This window comes from Kwoniella dendrophila, chromosome 2, assembly GCF_036810415.1.
Source record: "Kwoniella dendrophila CBS 6074 chromosome 2, complete sequence".
NCBI lineage: Eukaryota > Fungi > Basidiomycota > Tremellomycetes > Tremellales > Cryptococcaceae > Kwoniella > Kwoniella dendrophila.
In genome coordinates, this window is record NC_089477.1 from 416805 (window position 1) to 439004 (window position 22200).

General features: G+C 35.8%; 11 protein-coding genes across 11 annotated transcripts; 8 read left to right on the forward strand and 3 right to left on the reverse strand.

Annotated features, from left to right (window-relative positions):
• Positions 1 to 48: 48 nt before the first annotated feature.
• Positions 49 to 600, forward strand: L201_001578 (uncharacterized protein; the record flags this gene model as incomplete). Its single annotated transcript, XM_066217367.1, has 1 exon — positions 49 to 600. One exon carries the CDS (start codon positions 49 to 51, stop codon positions 598 to 600), a length of 552 nt encoding a protein of 183 aa, XP_066073464.1.
• Positions 601 to 1270: 670 nt separating this feature from the next.
• L201_001579 (uncharacterized protein) lies at positions 1271 to 4406 on the forward strand (the record flags this gene model as incomplete). The annotated part of the gene is made up of 13 exons (XM_066217368.1): positions 1271 to 1585; positions 1675 to 1702; positions 1790 to 1934; positions 2025 to 2272; positions 2338 to 2631; positions 2720 to 2779; positions 2845 to 2972; positions 3042 to 3156; positions 3223 to 3336; positions 3407 to 3434; positions 3488 to 3586; positions 3654 to 4130; positions 4208 to 4406. The coding sequence occupies 13 exons, from the start codon at positions 1271 to 1273 to the stop codon at positions 4404 to 4406; spliced, it is 2250 nt and encodes a 749-aa protein (XP_066073465.1).
• Positions 4407 to 5071: 665 nt separating this feature from the next.
• On the forward strand, positions 5072 to 7063 carry L201_001580 (uncharacterized protein; the record flags this gene model as incomplete). The annotated part of the gene is made up of 10 exons (XM_066217369.1): positions 5072 to 5236; positions 5349 to 5408; positions 5500 to 5582; positions 5658 to 5685; positions 5770 to 5910; positions 5983 to 6056; positions 6130 to 6284; positions 6340 to 6430; positions 6491 to 6555; positions 6633 to 7063. The coding sequence occupies 10 exons, from the start codon at positions 5072 to 5074 to the stop codon at positions 7061 to 7063; spliced, it is 1293 nt and encodes a 430-aa protein (XP_066073466.1).
• Positions 7064 to 7595: 532 nt separating this feature from the next.
• L201_001581 (uncharacterized protein) lies at positions 7596 to 8018 on the forward strand (the record flags this gene model as incomplete). The annotated part of the gene is made up of 2 exons (XM_066217370.1): positions 7596 to 7821; positions 7894 to 8018. 2 exons carry the CDS (start codon positions 7596 to 7598, stop codon positions 8016 to 8018), a joined length of 351 nt encoding a protein of 116 aa, XP_066073467.1.
• Positions 8019 to 8062: 44 nt separating this feature from the next.
• On the forward strand, positions 8063 to 10254 carry L201_001582 (uncharacterized protein; the record flags this gene model as incomplete). The annotated part of the gene is made up of 13 exons (XM_066217371.1): positions 8063 to 8103; positions 8174 to 8249; positions 8319 to 8374; positions 8449 to 8563; positions 8623 to 8706; positions 8777 to 8982; positions 9050 to 9060; positions 9123 to 9225; positions 9292 to 9429; positions 9484 to 9525; positions 9601 to 9749; positions 9805 to 9931; positions 10026 to 10254. 13 exons carry the CDS (start codon positions 8063 to 8065, stop codon positions 10252 to 10254), a joined length of 1377 nt encoding a protein of 458 aa, XP_066073468.1.
• Positions 10255 to 10702: 448 nt separating this feature from the next.
• Positions 10703 to 12687, reverse strand: L201_001583 (isocitrate dehydrogenase, NAD-dependent; the record flags this gene model as incomplete). Its single annotated transcript, XM_066217372.1, has 10 exons — positions 10703 to 10755; positions 10872 to 11070; positions 11142 to 11222; positions 11310 to 11315; positions 11384 to 11566; positions 11646 to 11932; positions 12056 to 12250; positions 12323 to 12341; positions 12436 to 12483; positions 12622 to 12687. 10 exons carry the CDS (start codon positions 12685 to 12687, stop codon positions 10703 to 10705), a joined length of 1137 nt encoding a protein of 378 aa, XP_066073469.1.
• Positions 12688 to 13341: 654 nt separating this feature from the next.
• On the forward strand, positions 13342 to 14919 carry L201_001584 (uncharacterized protein; the record flags this gene model as incomplete). The annotated part of the gene is made up of 6 exons (XM_066217373.1): positions 13342 to 13618; positions 13704 to 13831; positions 13906 to 13938; positions 14011 to 14445; positions 14529 to 14771; positions 14851 to 14919. The coding sequence occupies 6 exons, from the start codon at positions 13342 to 13344 to the stop codon at positions 14917 to 14919; spliced, it is 1185 nt and encodes a 394-aa protein (XP_066073470.1).
• Positions 14920 to 15091: 172 nt separating this feature from the next.
• On the reverse strand, positions 15092 to 15399 carry L201_001585 (uncharacterized protein; the record flags this gene model as incomplete). Its single annotated transcript, XM_066217374.1, has 2 exons — positions 15092 to 15109; positions 15211 to 15399. The coding sequence occupies 2 exons, from the start codon at positions 15397 to 15399 to the stop codon at positions 15092 to 15094; spliced, it is 207 nt and encodes a 68-aa protein (XP_066073471.1).
• Positions 15400 to 15922: 523 nt separating this feature from the next.
• L201_001586 (uncharacterized protein) lies at positions 15923 to 19175 on the forward strand (the record flags this gene model as incomplete). The annotated part of the gene is made up of 7 exons (XM_066217375.1): positions 15923 to 17272; positions 17330 to 17561; positions 17627 to 18182; positions 18279 to 18407; positions 18487 to 18688; positions 18767 to 18960; positions 19046 to 19175. The coding sequence occupies 7 exons, from the start codon at positions 15923 to 15925 to the stop codon at positions 19173 to 19175; spliced, it is 2793 nt and encodes a 930-aa protein (XP_066073472.1).
• Positions 19176 to 19367: 192 nt separating this feature from the next.
• L201_001587 (uncharacterized protein) lies at positions 19368 to 20783 on the reverse strand (the record flags this gene model as incomplete). The annotated part of the gene is made up of 5 exons (XM_066217376.1): positions 19368 to 19412; positions 19472 to 19541; positions 19602 to 19673; positions 19761 to 20059; positions 20142 to 20783. The coding sequence occupies 5 exons, from the start codon at positions 20781 to 20783 to the stop codon at positions 19368 to 19370; spliced, it is 1128 nt and encodes a 375-aa protein (XP_066073473.1).
• Positions 20784 to 21100: 317 nt separating this feature from the next.
• On the forward strand, positions 21101 to 22030 carry L201_001588 (uncharacterized protein; the record flags this gene model as incomplete). Its single annotated transcript, XM_066217377.1, has 3 exons — positions 21101 to 21575; positions 21706 to 21925; positions 22003 to 22030. 3 exons carry the CDS (start codon positions 21101 to 21103, stop codon positions 22028 to 22030), a joined length of 723 nt encoding a protein of 240 aa, XP_066073474.1.
• Positions 22031 to 22200: the final 170 nt, after the last annotated feature.

The following is a 22200-nucleotide window of genomic DNA, read 5'->3' on the forward strand; positions in this document are numbered from 1 at the left end:
AAGAATTGTAAGCTGATAAAAGTCCGGTCCGTTAGGTATCAAATCCAAATGTCAGACATTGCTACAATTGAAAATCCATTATATGATTTACTTGAAATAGCTAAAAAGTCGGATGCTAGTAAACATTCATGGTTAACAGATGAGATTAATTACGGTTATGAAGATGATCATAAACTTTCGAGAATAAATCCTGGAAATTTTGATCACCTGAAAGCGAAAAGAATAGAAAGAGAAGATAGAAGAATTGTATTAACTGAAGCTAAATTTGATAAAAATGAAATTCATTTTTTACCTCAAGGTATAGCAATTAAAATTGATTCAATAAATAATAAAGGTATTTTAATTAAACCAAAAATATTTAAATGGTATAATAAACCTTTATCAATAAAAGATACTTTTATGAATAATCATCATCCTAAAAACATTCAAGATTTGCAAAAAATTTGGCAAGGTAAATCTTTAAAATGGTTAAAAGAATTTGAAAATAAAGATGAAAAAGAAGAATTGGAATTCAATGAGAAATATCCTTTATCAAAGATATTATCATTAACATCATCAAATGGTTTCGTAAAGATGGAATTAGATCAAGATCAAAATTAAATCGCTATCAAGCGATTTCGTCATATCACACACAACAAGAAAACTGTGTTATATTTGTAGTATTTTGAGGTGGAGACTGGAAGACGACCTTCAGATTGACAAGATTTTAGTGATGAAATGAATACTAAGAGGGTTGAGCTCAAGGAGAGGAACATCCATCAAAATTAGAGGAAATGTATATACGTGTAAAATCTGTACATACATACTTACATATTACATCTTGAGTATCTAAATGAATATATAAACTCTGTCATCCAATATGGTCATTCACATAAAAGTAAGATCTGCTTGTTATTAATCAGTGCCATTGTCAAATAATGCCATACTGTATCCCACTTCCAATCGTTATGGTGTTTTCGTCTTTTCGGACCTCCACTTTATCCGTTCATCCATGTCCACAACGAACGTAATGTGACTGCGATAAAGTTGCGTTCCTTTCTACTCTTCTATCTGCAATCATCAAGTCACAATAAGTAAGGATATTCAGGAATGCTTCCAGAGATCATCCAAAAATCTTAATGAAAACCGGCTGGCTGATTAAATCTAGAGAGAATCAGCACTTTTAGATAACCAAGATCAACCTTTCCACCTATTTATACTGCCGCTCAAGAAGCTCGACACATAATTAGTAATTCTACAATCAAGTGATATCCATTTAAATCTATATATAATGCCTAGATTAGGCCTAACACCAACTTATCAAAATCTCTCGTCATCATCAAAATACAAACCACCACCTTTTTTATACTTGAAATCATTTCTACCTATTATAATATTAATACTTTTATTTTCATTTAGTTTGGTTTCATATTCATTATTATCACATTTTAAAAGTCCAGCAATTAAACAACATTTAGGTTGGCAATCTTGGGATATTGTTGAAATTGTCAAACAAAAATCTTCAAATGATGATGTTTTAGATGTTGGTCATAGTGATAGTAAAAATAACTCAGATTGGATTAATAGTATACCTTTAGAAAATTGGGTAAGTAATTTTTATCATTTGATTTACTGGAAACTAGTCTTACTTGAGACGTACTAAAGTTGAGTTTTAATGTCTCCTTGCTTGTATAGGATCCATTGGCAGAACATACAACGGGAAGTAAGTTGATAACTTTACTTTATATACTTGCATTTCATCAAGCCGAAACAACTAATTACAGTATTGACTAAACCTCGTATTATATAGTTACCGAAATAGCTGTTAAACCATGTTATTTCCCTCCATATCTATTCCCTTCATATTGTTCACCTGAAACTACACCTGAAATAGATAAATTAAAAGGTAAATGGGTTATTGTTGAAAAAGATTTAAATTTACGTACTGGAATATGGTAAGTCAAGGTCAGTCTTCCATCTAACATAAAAGCGTAATAAGGAAACATAAAATTGATAAATATCTATTCTGCTCATTTGTCCATTAGGTACTTGAATGTATATTATCGTAGATCACGTAGATTAGATGTAGATTTAATAACAGATATTCAAGTTGTAGCTGAACCTCCTGAATCAGAAAAATTGATTGAATTAACAAATGAAGGATGGATTAAAGCTCAAGGTAATTTACATTCAGGAGTTTGGCCAAATCAAGATGAAGAGAGATTATGGTATAAAACTAAAAGTCAAAATTGGGATGATATTTGGAAGAGAAGGAATTATAGGAAAAAACAAAGTAAGTTGTTTGTTAATCATCCTTATCGTGGTTTGAGAAGTTACTGATGATTTTACTTCATCTAGACGAGGTAGAGGAAGAAGAAGAAACACAAATTACAGATTCCAACACGAACGAAAACATAGACGTTTTACCTGAAGATTCAGGTGAAACATCTACAGGAGGAGTTGAAGAAATTCAAAATGGAGAATCAAATGATATTGAAGATATCAATGCTAGTTATATAACTGAAATTGATATTATTTATGGTGATTCACAACCTTTTTTCGGATTTGAAAGGATAAAAGGTAAACCAATAACAATAAGTAAAAAAGGTAGATGGGAATCTGTTGGTATTGCTGTAAGAAAAGGTAATCCTGGTGAGTTGTCAATATGAAATTCATCGCTTATATCTGTCACTTGGCGAAGACGATTTCTTAGCTGATATCTACTGATGAATCACCCCAGTCGCTCCAAGAGCTTCAGTACCGAAATTTCACAATGATGGGACGTTCAAAATTATGCAAAGTGAGTTTGATATCTACATTTTCAGTAAATACATCTCTGTCAGCTAACAAGAATCTTCAATCTAGTCGCCGATCTACATTATTCAGTAGGACAAGGTGAATGTAGAGATACAGATAAATCACCTTGTATAGGTGATGAAGATACTGCTGAATGGTTAGGTCAAGCTTTAGATGAAGAAAAACCTGATTTAGTGGTAAGTTTGTGATATAAATCAGTGGTCAAGCCGGTAACTGAATTCGCTGATATTCTCTATCCTCTCTAGGTATTCTCAGGAGATCAACTTAATGGACAAGCCACAAGTTACGATTCACGATCAGTCTTAGCTAAATTTGCTAAACCTGTTATTGATCGTCAAATTCCCTGGACAGCTGTTTTTGGTGAGTTGATACCTGCTACGAAGGTCTCTGGGACAATTCAGCTAATTTCAACTACTGCTTTCATAGGTAATCATGATAGTGAAATTGTTGAAGATAGAGCTGAACAGATGAGAGCTATGCAACATATGCCTTATTCCTTGGCTAGAGCTGGTCCTAAAAGTGTTGATGGTGTTGGCAATTGTTAGTGTTTTCATATCAAGACGTTCCATCGAAGAGAGTAAACGCTAATTCTGGTTACATACAATAATAGACTATATCAAGTTACATTCAGCCGATGGGTAAGTCAAACCGTGACACATGAACTAGTGGCTCTGCTGACCTGCTATAACAGCTCCAATATGCATATTTTTACTCTGTACTTCCTCGATTCTCACTCATACCAAAAGAAAACTCTACCATGGGCCAAAGCAGATTATGATTATCTGAAAGTGTATGTTGGCTATGCCTGGGTAAAAGACCTTTATTCACAGCTGATGTCCGCCTTATTACTTTTCCAGATCACAGATAGACTGGTATAGGAATGTATCATCATCAATCAAACCGATTTCTAGACCTTTTCAACCTGATGGTACAACTGATCTAGGTGATATATGGTCTAAAAATAAAAGGGCAAAACCTTCAAGGTTATCAATCAAAAGACAGGAAGAGATACCAAAAACATTAGGTAAACCAAATGCGATGATGTGGTTCCATATACCATTACCTGAGGCATATTCACCGGCTGATAAACCTGAATTTGCCACGGAAGAAGAAATTGATAATCTAGATAAAGGCAGTATGTTAGATGGTCAAGGTAATTCGAAACATAATGGTGGATTTTTCTATAATGCTATCAAATCATCTTTCGAAAATGATGAAGATATTGGAGGTGATTTTGAGGAATTGAAAGATAGTAGAAAAGTATCGGAAGTTAAAGTCTTAAGTCATGGTCATTGTCATAATACAGACAGATGTCGAAGAAGTGATGGTATATGGTGAGTTAAACCTATTCAAATATATCTAACATTAGTCGAAATCAACGTAATGATCTTTGATCTTGACTCCACTATAGGATGTGCTTCGATGGTGGTTCATCGTATTCAGGATACGGTCAATTAGGTTTCGATAGAAGAGTCAGAATATATCAAATATCAAATTATGGTGAAAAGATCGAAACTTATAAAAGGTTAACTAATGGTGAAGTGATAGATAATCAAATACTAGTAGGTGATGGTGCAGTGAAAGGATGGGGCGAGAATCAGGGGTATTAAAAATTTAAATCAAATCAAGTTGAATCAACGTTGTAATGTATTAGATGCATATTTTCTGTCTAAGCTACTATCTTCACCATCAAAGACCCTAAAAACACTAATATCAAAATCCGGATCATATCAATGTCTAGAATAATTCGGAAAGGTACTCAAACTGATCGCTAACCTCCTTTAGCTCTTTTAGCCGAAGATAAACAAAGTCCTTTAGGTGACCTCAGTATATACTGATTGGTTCCGATGAACAGAGAATAAAGTTATACTGATGGTGAACATACATATAGCAAATACGCTGATCAATCCTCTCTGGTAGTTCCGAATGGAGTGAGGTCTTTTGTGTGAAGTACACTTGAAATCCAATAAGGAAAGGAAAGTCCGAATGCAAGAAGAGAATAACGAAGAAAGGTTTTATCATGTTTCGGGCGTAAATCCACATAAATATATAGAGTTAAAGGGGATTACAACAGATAAGGGATGAAATGAAATGGCTATGGAAGAATCATTTTAAACGAAAAGACGTTGGATGATAGCGTTTCTATAAGATAGGTAATGACGACTTTTGCTGATTGTCCTTCAATCAACTCGATCCTTCTTGAACTTCTTGTTCTTATATCTTTCATGGGATTCGGTATATTCTGGATCACATACGAGTATCCAGTACACAGAAAATGTCTCCAATTCCACCTCATCCTTATCTCTCTTCAGGTGGATTTCATCCTTTCTTACCTATATTCACTAACTACATCAACAATGAAGAGATAATTACTTTGGGTAAAAGGGATTTAGGTGATGCGATTTATCTCTTCATCGGATCAAGTCCTACAAATTTGACTGTAAGTTTGTCTGTATCTCTTGACCACTTACAAGGTATCTTCAAACTCCGTCACTTCACTTACAGTATTTTCGCTTTGGTAACTAAATCATTGCAATGTGCAAATATTGTAGTTCTCATCTGCTTGTGGAGCAGCTATAGAAGGTTTGATATTTGGTACCATCCTTGTTCAAGTGAGTTTTCTTTTTTCTTGCGATCTTTTAATGTGGTCAAGCCTGAAAAACTGTGAGCTGACTCGATTAACATTTTTTCCATATAAACTAGACCACAAAATACCTTTCAGCTTTTGGTCGTTCTGATCCAGTTTGGGCAGTATGCGGTATCATTCTTGGTGCTATCACTTTACTGTATGTTACTCTTAATGCTGTGACTTGTACATCATCACTCTTCTTTTGACACTCACTGATGATGGTTTACAATAGTCTGCAATTTGGCTTGAATCTTTGGCAAGTAAGTCTTGTGATATAGACTATGTTTCCTTACCTTCTTTGCAGCCTGATTATCCACTAACTTATATTCTCCTGTACATCATAGACCCACAGACTTATCGAAAACGCAGCTACGCAACTTTTGACAGTTATTGTAACCGACTTAAAGTGTAATATGACTGTTATTGTTATTATTGGAATTATGAATTTTGTTGCTGCCGGATATTTCGGAAGAAGAGCTTGGCTCGTAAGTTTGCTATTCACCCAATTTCTGCAAAAGTCATGCAGACAAAGGCTGATGTACATATTGATATTAAAGTTGGCAAAGAAGAACAACTGGTTACTACCTCCTCTCATCATGGGTATATTCACAAGTTTGGGTCTGAGTTTGGGGTGAGCTCCTCTTCTTCTCGTGGCGTATCAAGTAAAGCTGTATGCTTGGCGGGTTTAACCTCTTCCTTCTTAGTGTGGCCATAAAAGGGTATATGCTTCCTTCGCTTGCGGATAATCCATCACCAGAGAATCTTATGAAATATGATTCGTGGCGAAAAACCGACAATCGATTGATAGTCATTTGGGCTTCAGTTGCTCTGGTACAGGATGTTCTGGTCTGTGGCTTGAGTGAGATTTCCATTTCTATTATAAAGAGTGACTTGACTGATAGATACATTTACAGTGACTGCCATGTTGCTTAAGGAGAGAGACGGATTTAGAAAGACAGAAGGGAATCTGCTGAGATTATTATTGAGGCTCACTTACGAAACCATGCGAGTTGAATCTTATCCTATCTGGCGAACACACCTTGCTAACCTATCCTTCATTTTCAGGGCTGGACCGGTATTAGTCAACATCGCCACCGTTATTGTTGTTGCTAAACAAGGAGCTACTTTTGGTGAGTCCGTCTATTGCGTATTCACTCATAGTCTCATTTTTACAAAGAGAGTAAATATTGATAACATGATTGAATAGCTGGTTATTCTCGAATCGTATCCTGGATGCTTGGGCAGGTATATTTCTCCGCTATCCTCCAATCACTCAACTATAGAAAAGACGTACAACGAATGTTAAAAGTTGTTCCTACTCCAAGACCTAAATCTACATCAAATTTCAAAGGATATAGAAAATCAACTTTGGAAAGAATGGAATCACCTTCTATACCGTTAACTTCAACTGATATGGGTACAAGAGAAATTGGTTTAGTTGGTATCGAAACCCAACATGCAAGAAATAACTCTCAAATCACCAATACTACCGATGAAGATGTGTTCAAAAGAAATTCAGCTGGAAATAGTAGTACAACAGCTACTGAAAATTTCAAGAGGGAGAGACCTAAAACTATCGAAAGTGATGCTAAAAGCAATTTGAGTACTGATATTGTTTTAAGTGGGGAAAAACAATGATAACATCAGATAATCCTCATTTCAGCTGAATCGAGATAAGGATATATCATGTGCAGGTAAAAGAAAGGGGGCGATGGAAGTGAAGTGTGAAGGGAATCCAGTCAGTCATAAACCTACTAAATAAATGAACATGTATCTAGATATCGAGCAAGATGGTGTAGCAAGCATAATCGATAGATTCTCAGTCTCGTCATTCTATGCAAGTGCACAGCGCAGATTGTTGACAACCTGATTAACAAGCTTTAAGGTTTGAAGATCAATCAATCAAAAAAATCAAACTTGGTGGCGCACTGATCGCTCTTTCAATCAATTGATGGGAAGCGAATGGAGATAATCATCGTCAAGAACGATGAGAAGAATACACACGACCAAAGGAACCATGTATGTATACTGTTCAGTTTATCTCACACCGGAATTTGTTACACAGCAATCTTTCATTTACATCTTTTCTTGTTACCTTTATTGACCTATTTGTTGTTGCTCCTGTACTGTAACGACAATTCGAACTATTGATCATTGAAAACCAATCACAATGCTCTTTGTCCTCTTACTGATTTTGCCGCTTATATTGGCATTTCCCCTTGAAGATTTGGAACCAAGAAAAGGTCATCCTGATTATGAGCCAGATGATGGTCGTGACCCAACAGTCAAGCTTCAAACTGATACCAATTGGTGTGTAAATGAAATCACCATTACAGGTTTATACGATAAATTTATCGATCAAGACTTATATTTTGGTATCCCATATGCACAACCTCGTAAGTTCAGCCAACGATCTCTGGTGTTGGTACAGTAGAGTACCACATAACTGACATCATAATGTAATGCAGCCATTGGCCCAAGAAGATTCAGAGCGCCAGAACAAATCAACTATATCACCAATATTACAGCACAACAACACGCTCCAGCATGTCCCAAGCACCAAATACCACTTCAGAAGGTCATTATGGTATGAACGAAGATTGTTTGTATCTTGATATTTATACACCTCATAGGAAGATGACAAATAAACGTGATAAATGGCCTGTAGTTGTTTATATGTAAGATATCTCTTCCTCTTCGTTATCGAAGGAGTGTTTACCTAGCTTACTTTGGAGATGAAATCGGCAGTCACGGTGGAAGTTTCATTGAAGGTGCCGCTTCGATATATAATGGATCTTACCTTGTTGCCCATTCTCAGAAGATGGTCAGTCAGCTGTCTGAACGCCGTTGCCTTCTTCAGCTGATAAAACATATACTATATCATATACTGTAGGACCAACCCATAATCTTTGTGGCGATTAATTTCCGCTTGGGTATCTTCGGACTTGGGTAAGTGCTCAGCCATCCCTACCGTGTTTAAAATATTTACTATTGATTGATTTACCACTTTAACTGGCGTATAGATATGGCTCCGGTTTTGCGGAAAATGAAGCTGCAAATCTAGCTCTGAGAGATCACATTGCTGCTTTGACATGGATCAAACACAATATTAACGCTTTTAGTGGTGATCCTACAAAGGTACATCTAGCTTTAATTTGATATTTCGATTGTTTGGTAAATCATTTTAATTCTTATAGGTAACTGTTCTTGGTGGATCCTCCGGTGCGGTCTCGATCTCTCTTCTGTACCTCAATCCACAATTTGATCTTTTCAGATCAGCAGTAAGTACAGTATTGATATCCGTCTTCCTACAGAAATCTAGCTAATAACGTGAGCACTATACCGAACCAGATCATGTCATCGGGATCACAAAGCTCAGCTCCCACAGGACCAACAGGGACGACATGGGAAGATTCATATCAACAGCTTCTAAACATTACTAATTGTATATCACCTGAACAAACTGAAAACAGCTTTGAGTGTTTAAGGCTATTACCCTCTCAGGAATTATTAGAAGCTCAATTCGTATTACAAGCTGATCCAAGATGGTCTGGAAGGTGAGTTCAGCTTTTCGTTAGTCGTTCCGATAGAACCGGAAAGCTCATATGAACCTATTGATTTTAGCTTTATTTTCGGTAAGCGTCTTCAGCAATTATACGAATGATCGATGCGCTGTTGATATGCACTTGTACCTTAGCCCCCAGTATCGATGGAGACCTCATTCCTAAATCACCTTATGAGCTGCTTGAGGAAGGTTCCTTCGCTAAGATCTCTTTTATCACTGGAAATGTGAAAGACGAGTGAGCTTCTGATATGCATCTAGGGCAAGTGATTAGCTAATGTATTTCATTCCATCCTACTTCAAGAGGAACGGAATTTATACCACCTTCGATCACCGATCCTGAGGCATTATCTATTCCAGAAGCGATTGAACCGAACGGCCTTCCTGGAGGACTTCAACAGCAATTGGCGGAAGCATATCCAAATGATCCAGCCATAGGATCGTAAGCTTCTTTTCTTTTTAACTCTAACTGTAGACAGCTGATTAGCGTAACAAGACCGTTCGGAACGGGAAACGAAACTTTTGGTCTTGATCCTGCGTAAGTGCCACATCCTTCAATACTGTATCACCAAGCCATATCTTTATGATGCTGATCTATTGATCCTTAACCCAGTTTCAAACAAGCTTCAGCTATATTCGGGGATGTAGTGTTCCAAGCTGCCAGAAGGCACTTTCTGAGAGCCGCTAATCGATATGGTCTCAAAGAAACATGGACATATCAATTTGAACAGATCAGTCCCGATAGACCCGCTTATTTGGGAGGTAAGTTGTATCATCCTGATAAGATGCAGATGATTGTTGACTCACTATCAAATAGTCTCTCACGCAACTGATGTACCATATTTCTTGGGTGAAGCTAAACCTGGAATCGGAGATGAACATTATCAACAATTCAACTATACTTTGAATGATAGTAAATTAAGTGATTACATGATGGATTATTGGTGAGTACCTAAACCCGAACAATGCTGCTGCTGTAGCAATTCTGAAACAATCTTGTTGGTTTGATTTCTGATTTCTGATGGTTAACGATTATAGGATAAACTTCATTCATCGTACAAATCCGAATGAAAGAACACATTGGAGAAGTGGCGGAACAGGTTTACCTAAATGGCCAATGTATAATTTCATGAATGGTAAAAATATGTTAAAATTAAAAGCTAGAGACATAAAAGTGATTCAGGATAATTATAGAGAAGATCAAATGGATTTACTTTATGATAATGCTGGTGCTTTGAATTATAAGAGGTCTTTAGGTAGATCTTGATTTTTTAGCTGTAGATGTAGGTCGTAGACCTCCAGCATCACAAACACATACATTTTGATATTACATCGACAAATTAATTCATAATATCGTTCGTTTCTTTCCACCGTTGATGTACAGTCCATTTTTTTCTTGGTTATCCATGTATTATTCTATGTATACGTGTTTTGTTGACAGAGATCGCTAATTGAAGGTTAGTATTTGGTTAGATAATCAGTATTATGCGCTCCAGTACAATTGCTGGACCTCCTCTTCTATAGCGATTCCAGACATCCAAAAGAAATTGCATCTCGTACATTATGACTATGACAAAGACAGTTGACAATCATGTTGGTTTTTTTTCAATCCCAGATTCGGTTATTCACCTTGAGAACAATTTTGTTGTCCATGGACAAAATGTATCGTATGCTACACTGTCTACTCCCTATTCACAGATTACTTGACTTCAGATTTAAAGAAGTTTCTTGATTAAACCTTGGGTGAAGTCGGTTGTGGTAGAGTTACCTGATTGAACAAGGAAACGAAATAGTCAGCTTTACATCCTTAGTTCACATGGTTTTTTTTTTTTTTTGTATTTTGGCAAATCCATAAAATAAAGTTATTCCAAAGCAGAAACTCACCTCCTAAATCAGCAGTTCTAATTTTACCTTCTTTAACTAAATCATAAGTTGCACCAGCGATTAGATTAGCTTGTGATTCAAGACCTAAATGCCTTAACATCATTGTTGCAGATAAGATTAATGCTGTTGGATTGGCTTTATTGGTACCCATAATATCTTTACCGACGTGTCTACATCCAGGTTCGAAAAGAGCGTATTCCTATGAGTTCAGGGGGAGTGGTTAGCAAATGGCTCTATTAAGCAATTCAAGGGACCTTTATTTTCACTTACTCGTCCAAAGTTACAACCTGGTGTAATACCTGGTCCACCAACAAGTGCTGAACCGATGTTAGCACAGATGGTACCGTACAACTGTGAAGAGTAAGGAGAGTCAGCGTTGTTGAACAAAGATGTATCTTAAATTATCATTAGGATTGACCTGTCAAAATGTAAACTTACGTTAGGCTACGAAAGGAAATCATATGAAGATCAGCGTTGAACCGTTTACAGGATCGCAAAGCAATCAAACTCACCATAACCATGACATCAAATTGTTGAGGTTTTGATACAAGTTGCATAGCGGTGTTATCAACAATCATAGCTTCGAATTTGATACCTGTGTGACCGTATTCTTGTTCGGCAACTCTTCTGCAGGTGTTAAGGAAAAGACCATCACCAAGTTTCATAATGTTGGCTTTGTGTACACATGTTACTTTCTATAAATCCCCCCCAAAAGCAAATAAGTATATTAACTTCAGCAAGCAATAGATGAAAGTCAAAATAGTCTTTACTCACCTTTCTGTTGTTCTTAACAGCGAAATCAAAAGCAAATCTAGCTATTCTTTCAGCTTTTGTTCTTGTTGAAACTTTTAAACTTTCTACAACACCAGGATATGAAGCATGTTCTAAACCACTGTATTCACCTTCAGTGTTTTCTCTAATAATGGCGAAATCAACATTATCATGTCTTGTTTTGAAACCTGGTAATGATTTACAAACTACAACTGAAGCGTAAATATCAAGTTGTTGTCTCATTGCTACGTTCCATGAATTGTGTCCTTCCACAGGTGTGTAAAGGATACCTAGAAACGATTGTAAGAAGGAGTATCAGCATATGTGAAAGCGCTATCTTTCAGTTTACGAGATCTCCACAGTAGTAAAGACAAGTTTATTGTTCAATCAAAATAATACACGACTAGACCTACCCTTCAATCCAACTTTATTCCTCTTTAAACTTTCCATAGCTTGTTGGAACAAATCATCACCACCTGTAGTCTCACCTGAAACATCATATTGTTCCCATTGAACAGGTACTTTCAAAGCATCAAAAACTTCTTTAACTGATTCAGCAACTTCTTTACCAATACCATCACCTGGTACGAGGGTGACTGTGTATTTTCCTATTCACGTGAAAGATTAGATGACATATTTAGCTTCCAATAATCGACAAACTGGTACATGAATATACATACCACCGAATTTAGCAGGAAGCTATATATAGGGAGACAAGTCAAATCAGTATTTGTTATTTCTCGCTAAAATGGATTTGACCGAAGAAAACCGATATCAAATAACAAAAGCTCACTCTTTTTTCGTCGGAGAGAGTAGCCATAGATCTTGAGACTGGTGCTCGCTGTCAGCATTGTATGGGTAAGGGTTGATATTTGTAAAGAAAGAGATGAAAAGATGAAAGAGGCATGACAGAAACAAAAGTTAGCATATCAACTTTTTCGGATATATCGTTCACTCCACTTTGAAATCCAAATCTCACCTTTGAAGAAGCGGCAGCTGATCTAAGTGCTGAACCGACTGATGATCGAAGAGGTGCTGAGATCATTTTGAAAGACGAGGTGAATTGATTATACGAGATGTTAAACAAGGTATAGGTGAAGTTTAAAGAAGAGGTAGAGATGCGGTCAAAAGTCAAATAAAAGCAGAAAGGATAAAAACGGTTGGTGTGCTGTTGTTCCCTCTCTGTTACTCTGTTAGCAGCAGAAGTTGACCTACATCATAGGGTCCTTTCTCATAACTTAAACTCTTTCATACGTTTAAATCCTAACGGTCCAATTCGGCCGACTACTGCCGAGCTTTATTAGGGAGATCTGTAATGGGGATTAGGATTTTACGCGTCTCGCTAAAATCGAATTAGGATTTTAGAAGCTTGATTACAGTTCCTAGTTTTAACGTGAAAAGGAGGAGGTCACGTGATTTGTGTCGATCAACGGTATAATATAATTTCTGGTCCACCTTTTACAAGTTGTCAATAGTAGTAAATAAAGGGCTGAGATTATGCGCTTTGAGTATTACAAGTTCAAGCTTATGGTCCAGCTAGCATTCGTTAATTACCGATAGCAGGTCAATGCTGTCAAGAGTATTTACAAGAAACATCATATTGGAGACATCGCTAATACCAAGAGGAATTCATCTAGAAACAAGAACAAACGGATACGCTTTTCAAATATCAAGGGTATACAGTACTAAATCGAAAACAATGTCTGATACAATTGATCAACCAGAAGCCTCGACCTCAACCTTGAGTTTTATCGAACCCACAATGGAAACGAAGAAACCAAGTGTAGCTGATAAATGGGTAAAACCAAATGGACCACCTGTAGGATCAACATTTGGTGCAAGGTTATTAAGTGATGAACAAGATCCATTTGAACATAATGCATGGGATCATGTAACTTTACCTGAAGATTTTAATTTAAAAGCTGAAGAAATCATGAAATTACATCATTCTAATCCTGTTAATGAGAAATTAAGAGGTAAGTAAGCTGGAAAGTTCGAAATTATTATGTATAAGATGATATGAATGATTGTTAAGTAACTAACTCATTCTTTTCCATTTAGATGGATACAATTCAAAACCTGCAGAATACTGGAATAAATTTTACTCGAATCACGAAGATGGGTTTTTCAAAGATCGTGGATGGCTTAGATTGGAATTTCCTGAATTAGTAGCTTGTAGTGAGGCCGATGTGAGTTGTAGGAATCCATCAATGTGAGGTTTACATGAGAAATGTTAATTCAAATTCCTTACTTCAATGTGAAGGCCGGACCTAAAACGGTATTAGAAGTAGGATGTGTGAGTATGTTTTGTATTTCTTATTGGTATGTGAGCTAATATTGATCTACTTTTCTTTTTGTGGATTTGTAGGGAGCAGGAAATACAGTTTTCCCTTTATTAATGAGGAACGAAAATCCAGAATTAAATATATATGCAACAGATTATTCATCAAAAGCTGTTCAAGTTGTAAAATCAAATAAAATGTATCCAAAAGCTGAACATGGTTTAGGTCAATTACATGCAAGTGTCTGGGATATAACTTCGAAGTCTTCTTCTTCGTCGTCAACGAAGACAAAAACAGATATACTGAAAAATGATAAAGAAGTAACAAGCGTTGAAGATAGTATAATACAAAATACCAAAAATCTATCTATAACAAATAACAGCAATAATGATGATGTTGAAAAATCATATTCTTTACCTGAAGGTATAAAACCAAATTCAGTTGATGTTATATCAGTTATTTTCGTTTTGTCTGCTTTACATCCTAAAGAATGGAATCAAGCTATACATAATTTATACACTGTGAGTCTTTATGAGATACCCAACGACAATTGATAACAATGACTAAAGTATAATCTAATTTTTGTTTTCGTTATGTGTTCTAGGCATTAAAACCAGGTGGATTATTATTAATCAGAGATTATGGAAGACATGATTTAGCACAATTGAGAATTAAGAAAAATAGATTAATTGATCCTGAAATACCAAATTTATATATTAGAGGTGATGGTACAAGAGTTTATTTTTTTGAACAAGATGATTTCACAAATATGTTATCTGCTCCAAGTAACCATGATCCTGATAAAAGAATGTTTGATATTACTCAATTGGGTCAAGATAGGAGATTGGTAAGTCACCTATCAAATCTTCCCTTCTATTGCTTTGAGAAGCTTGTAAGCTGATACAGGCGCACGTCAATCTATATAGCTGGTGAACCGTAAAGAAAAGAAACAGATGTATCGAATATGGTTGCAAGTGAAAGCTAAGAAATTGTAATTTCATGTCATTGGGTATTCGTTATAAGATTAGATTGATAGATCTTCAAAGACAATTTGTACTATAGTACACATTATGCATTGATTTCTATCATCCAATAAATACAACATTGATAGATCTTGCTTCGGGGGTTTGTGGTACAAATTGAAAGTGACCATAACGTTTATGAATGTTATGCTTTGCCGATTTTCTATTCATGCCAATCGCCAGGGCGTTAAATCAGCTTCATCATTAACTATTTCAAAAGATCATGTGGAAGGCGACAAGTCCGATATTGATGAGGGGACTTACTTTGTCAGCTTTGGCTCTCAACATCTTCCTTTTCTTCTTCCCTTTCGATGATCCTTCTTCACCTTCTTCAGCTGGTGGAGGTGTAGGTGATCTAGGTGGAGGAATTGGTTTGGTATTGGCTTGAGCAATCTTTGATCTTGCTTTTGCTTCTTTGGAAGGTCTTTTAGTAAATTTTGCTGATCTTCCCATGATATAGCGTTGGCAATTGTAGGTTCGGGTTTGTGGATTCGATGAGAAATAATCATAGGTTGTGGCTGCTCAATGGAGATGACTCGGATTGAATGTTTGTATGTGATACTTTCCAATAAGTTACCTTAACCTCTTTAACTTATCGAGATCATCATGTTTTTTTCATCTACCCACTTATCAACTTTTTAAGCGTTGTGCCTGAGATAAGGTACAGCTTCTCACGTGGCTTCATCCGGCCAGTTGCGGTTTATCTATCTAATGATCATGTCATGTCATGTGAAGCTGTCGCCATCGTTTGTGTCTTGGTACTACACTTTATTCGGCCTGTGCGTTAAGTTAACTTGAATGATAGATAGAGATAGCTTAGTCTTATTGATACTCTCTATACAACTTGTTATCGATAAATATTCAGCAGATTCTGATTAAGTGTGTGTATTATATCTTAAAGCAAATACCCTTGTTTGTATCTTGTCATTCAACACTCCCACTATGATATGATTTAGAACGATAACGATATATCAAAATGAGCGTAACTCCTGCATTACCATCATTAACAACAACACCACCCCCATTCGACCCTCCTAGACGACGTTTTGGTTCTTTCAATAATAACAACAGTAATAGTGGAAGACCAAATCTACCATCTAAAAACAATAGACCGACATCATCTTCTTCAACAACCTCATTGCCGTCTATTACAAATTCGCCTGCATTGATACCTCCTCCCTCTATAGGCCTAGGTGTACAACGTACTAGATCAAGTTCATCAGCATCTGTAACATCATCCACAACCAATTCAAATAATAATAATAATAATCATTATCACCAACAAAACAACAATAATTCTTCTCAGAATGTCACACCTATCGGTTCATCATCTCAGGTTATAGGACCAGGAGGACCTGTAACGTTTGATATTGGATTAGCAGCAGATAAAGCACAACAATGGTTATCAACATGGGCACCAAAAGGTGAAGGTAGATCAAGAGAATTTTTCACAAATACTTTAAATGGTGTAGCAAATGTTGCTTCACAAGTTTCAAGTAATATAACTAATATTCCAAATTCAAGATCAAATAGTTTTGTTTCCAATAATATACAATCAGGTAATCAATCTATCATTCCACCTACACCACCTACTTATACATATTCAAATTCAAATGAAACTGGTAGTGCTGCTTCTCAATCACAATCAAATTCACCAGAAGAAAGATTCGGTTTATCAATTTCACCTTCACCCAATCCACCTTCATTAAATCATTCAACTTCTACACCTCTTCTATCTAATGGTCAACAACCACCTACAGGTAGAAGAATACCTCAACCTGCTAATTTAGCTAGATTAGGTCATTCTACATCATCCACTTCGTCTGTGCCTACAACATCAGCTTTGACAGCTGGAATAAATAAAAATGGAAGTACCACTTCTTTACCCTCTACCTCGTCATCAAATACAAATTCAACAATGCCTGCTAGAACAATATCATCAAATTTAGGATCAGCCTCCACATCAACAACGAATTTACATGGACCATCACATTTAAATCCAAATTTATCTCCCAACGGGCCTAATGGTAGTGGACATAGAAGAAATTCGTCAAATGCTTCAATTACAGGTATCAATGGCCCACAACATAGAAGAACATCTTCATTTGGATTAGTTAATTCTTTAAGTAAATCACCGTCAATAAGTAGATCAAGTAGTTTAACAAAGCAGCACAATTCGATGAAATCGGCTGGGATGCCATATAAAATTGGTTTTCAACCTCAAGGTGTAAGGAACGATAGGACGGAAGAATTCTTGAAATTGAGAAAGTTGAAAGGTCAAGATAGGGAAAGAGAAGAAGGTAGGTTAGGTAGAAGATGGGCTAAGGTGGGTAAATGTCCATATCAGTATAGTGATTGCTTCGCTCATAAGGTCTGTTTATAGCTGGTTGATCTACACTTCAATCCTACTGCACCTCCGCCCACTCCACCTGCACCAACTCTTACTAGATCGTCATCTTCGACCTTTTCAATATCGTCTTTGACATCAGGTGGTGGTGATAGGAGAAGATCATTGCTTTCGATTGATGCTGCTTTAGATGCGTTGAAACCTAAAGAAGTCTGGAAAGGGTTTAAGAATGGACCTGGACCGGGAGGTGAAGAAGGTAAAAAGAGGGGTCAGTTGTGGTTTTCCTTCAGTAATCGATATGTACTGACAACTGAAATTACCTTACCTAATTAGCCGCCGAACAAGCAATCGTAAAATGGGAAGATGATAATGAAGTTAAAAAATGTAGAATATGTGAATCAACATTTTCATTAAGTAATCGTAAACATCATTGTAGATTATGTGGTAAAATCATATGTTCATTACAACCTACACCTAAAGCTCTATTGGCTGTACAAATACAATTATTCAAATCTGACGATAATGTAAATCATGGATTACCACCTGGAACAAGAAAAGAAAAATGTTCTTTGTTGTTGGTAGCTGATTATAAAACTGGTAGAGGTGAAGAAGTTGAAGAAGGTTTTATAGGTTGGATGAAAATGGAAGATAGTGGTAGTAATAATAATAATGATAATAACAATCAAGATCAATCTGATCAACAATCAGCCTCACCGATAAATAAAAATAGAATGAAAAGATCAAGAGTATCAACTAATTCAATAACTTCAACTATAAATGAGAATCCAGAGAATAAAATTGAAAAAAGAGAAATACCTTTACCTCAACAACCTAAAGAAGTTCAAGTTAAAGGTTGTAGAGTTTGTAGAGACTGTTGGAATGTTGTTTCGTAAGTTGGCGTATGACCTACTCCCCATTCAGTTGAACTTTTACAGACATTCTGTACACGAGTATGCTGACCAAAATCAATCTATACTATCCACAGGCGAAAACAAAAAATGCAAGATAGACAAAGAGTAACTGGATTTGCTAAATTATATTCTGCTTTAAGAAGTTTACAAGGTGAAATAGAAGAATTGATGCCTGAATTTGAAGATCAATTGGCTGAATTAACGTGAGTGATCACCATAATAATAGTAAAGGTTTAAAAAGATCCGCGGAGCTAACTCTTTTCATTTTGATTACTGTAACAGTCAATCTGATAATCCACTTGAACCTACTTCAGAAACGTTAATAACACATAAACAATTATTAACTTTATTGACTCAGTACGAACACTTATCAAAAAGAATTGGAAGTTTAAATTGTGAAGAAGGTTCAAGTCAAGCTATCGTACAATCTGCTGTAGCTAGAACTTCTGCAAGTTTTTTAGCTAAAGAAATGGTTAAATTGCAGGTGAGTGAAATTTGCAATACATCACACAATCTTTGTTTCAATGCTTGCTTGACTGATATATTTGTTATTCGTTTGCAGACATTACAAAAATTACAAAAGAAAGCAGCAAATGCTAAACGTAAATCAATGAGAATCCATGAATTGTCATTATCCGATTCATTATCATTAAATGGGGAAAGTGGTAATACGACACCAACGTCTGAATTAGAAAAAGGAGTTGAAGATATTGCTGTTATATTACAACCTTTATTAGAACAAGAAGCTCAATTAGAGTGAGTCCACTTCGTTCAATTTGATAGGTTTGAAGGAATTCACTCATGAGGAAATGATGCTAATTGACCGTACTACTTCTTATAGAACATATATATCGGATGCAAATTCACAGAGAAAATATGAAGATTCAAAAGCATTAAATGAAGCTTTAAAAGAGATTAAATCGGAAATTGAAAGAATTACACAACGTGTTAGTACAACTTCAATTAGGTAAATTGTACTACATAGAAGAACGCATTTCTTGTTAGTTCAAATTGTTAAAAAAATGTGTCAATAACAAAAATCGTTGTATTAGAGAGATGTAAATATGCTATCTTGATTCATTCCGACTTATTAATATATATATCCCTTATTTGGACTTATTGTTCTACTTTTATTTTTCACCAATACCCCTCTTCCCAACGATCTAAGCTCGAGTAGTGAGTCTTTCGTGAATTTTGATCAAATCGGACTATCAAGACATTACAGTCAGCGAAAACTCGTACTCTTTCTTTTATGGTTCGAACTCACAGTAACTCCCATAGCTGTTACATCTGCACCTGCACCTGAACCTTGAATGATGAGTGGTCTAGCAGAGTATCTACGAATGAATGGTATTAGTTTTCTGACGAATTATGATTGTTGTTGGGCATAAGCTCACCTTTTAGTAGTAAATGAAATGATATTGTCAGAACCTTTGAGAGCAGTAGCGAAAGCGTGATCTGTGGGGTATCTTTCGAATGATAAAATGGATAATTAGCATTGAACGTGATAAGATGAAAGGATATCTCATATGAAGTTATCAATCCATTCAACTCACTTTCCTAATTTACATTCAACTTTATTATTTTTCAAATCAATTACACCGACATATCTAATAACTTTATTTTCTTTCAAAGCATCTGATCTTAATTTATTGAAATAATCATCACCTTCAGCCAATCTTTCTAAATATTCTTCTTTTGTTGATGCGTTGGATAAAATATCAGGAACTAATGATTCTGTAGGTACACTTGCATAACCTTCTTCAAGGATAGGTGAAGTTGGAATTAATCTTGATAAAATGGTTAATTTTCTAGCTACATCTGTTCCTGATAAATCATCTCTTGGATCGGGTTCCTAATGAAGTGTGTTAAACAATAATTATTAGCCTTCGTATATTTCATAGCTTTGATCGTCATAAAACCTAGACCTCACTCACAGTGTAACCATTATCTTTAGCGACTTTAACTACATCAGAAAATTTCACATTTGAACCTTGTGAAGTTGAAAATTCATTAAAAATATAAGATAAAGTACCTGAAAATACACCTTCAATTTTTTCAATTTCATCACCAGTTTCAATTAAATCTTTTAAAGTTGATAAAATTGGTAAACCTGCACCAACAGTTGATTCACCATAATATAATGTAGATGTATTTGGATAAATTTTTGATTTAATATCTTGCCATAATTCATTTGATGATGAAGTAGCTTTTTTATTTGGTGTAACTATATTTATACCCATACCTAAAATTTGTGGATAAATTGATGGAATTAATTCTGATCCTGTTGAATCAATAAATATACCTCCATTGGCTTCAGAAGAATCTTTAAGGAGAGATAAAACTGATGCAATATCTAATGGATTACCATGTTGTTCTAAAATAGGTAAATAATTTGTTGGTGTTAAAGGTGCACCAGTAGGTAAAGGTAAAGATAATGATAATCTTGAATTTGCAATTAAAATTAAATTGAATCGTGCATTTAATGGTGGTGATAATAATTGTGTTAAAACGGCTTTACCAACTCCACCTAATCCTATAAGTGCAACTGGAACTGGTCGAGGTGTGAATGATGCCATTTTGTTGATGTTGAACACTTTCTTTACTATTGAGTATATGTATAGTAATCATATTCGAATGAAGTGGAAAGAAATTAAAAGTCAATAGATAACTGGAAAAGTCCAAACTCCCTCGGAATTACCTGAATCTTTACATCCTAATAACTCATCTTTTGGTCGTTTGGTGGTTCCTGAATTCTCTCTTTGCATCTCCATTTTGACATCCAAAAATATCGTCATCATATTCCCGTCGCTTACATCGTTTTGTTATTCATCCTTTCTTCAAAGTCTTCCATCACGTCTAAATAATCGCGATCAGATCCATTCATAATGAGGCCATGCCCCTTCTCAGTCGATATATAGCACCAATCACACAAGCGCGAATTACCAAGGGATTCAGGCAGAATGGTCAATCACTCGTCGATAAACGAGGGATATCTAACATCCCACCAGTTAGACGGAAAAGGCAGCTGAATCAACTATCGAAATATCAACAGCATGTTTCCGCACCAATATCAGATACACCATTGAAGGATGTTATTGGTGGTCTGCCCAGCAATGGTGGACTGGATAGTATCGAAAATGGCGATGATGTATTCCAGACAACCTCGACCAAACCTGTTTTATCATCAATCCAAGAAATACCATCTGTCAAAACAGAGACTCAAGGTGTAAGATTGGCTAATACTTTACCAGCTATGAAAGATACATATGAAATAGATAAAGCGAAAAAGAAAGAAGGTGGAAGAAGAAAAGAGATAAATGTTCAAGGTATAATTGTCCCTCCTAAACCTATTCCACCTGGTGAAGAAGGTATGTTAGATCCCTCTTTGATTCGTCTATTTCATTGCCTTTCCTTTCATGTCGGTCTTTTCTAGATCTTATCGTATAGAACATTTTGTGAAAGGGGCTGATGTACCGATTCTAACGTCTTTTCACGTAGAATGTTGCATGTCAGGATGTGTAAATTGCGTATATACAATCTACGCAGATGATCTAGAATTATATCAATCTTCAGTTGAATCAGCCAAAAATGCTCTTAAAGAGATGAAAATACCTGAAGTCGACTGGCCGGAGGAGCTGAAGGGAAGACCAAAATCTGAAGAAGAGATTAAAGAAGGTGTTGAAAATAATGTTGATCCTGTGATGAGTGCTTTCTTAGCGTAAGTTTCACGCTATTTTACACACCTTGGACTGGAAATACATTGCTGACTCCATATACTGATGCTTTTTCATCCAGTCTCGAAAATAAACTGAAGAAAAAGTAATTATAGCAATACATGCAGAGCAGAATTTCACGTTGATCGGATATTGGGCTTCGATCACTTATATAGATTGTTGTAATTGCTTTGAAAAATGCATTCTCGACATAGAATTCGCCCCTCAATATTGGAAGATATATTTACCAATAGATCGAAATGTTCACCAAAATGATCTC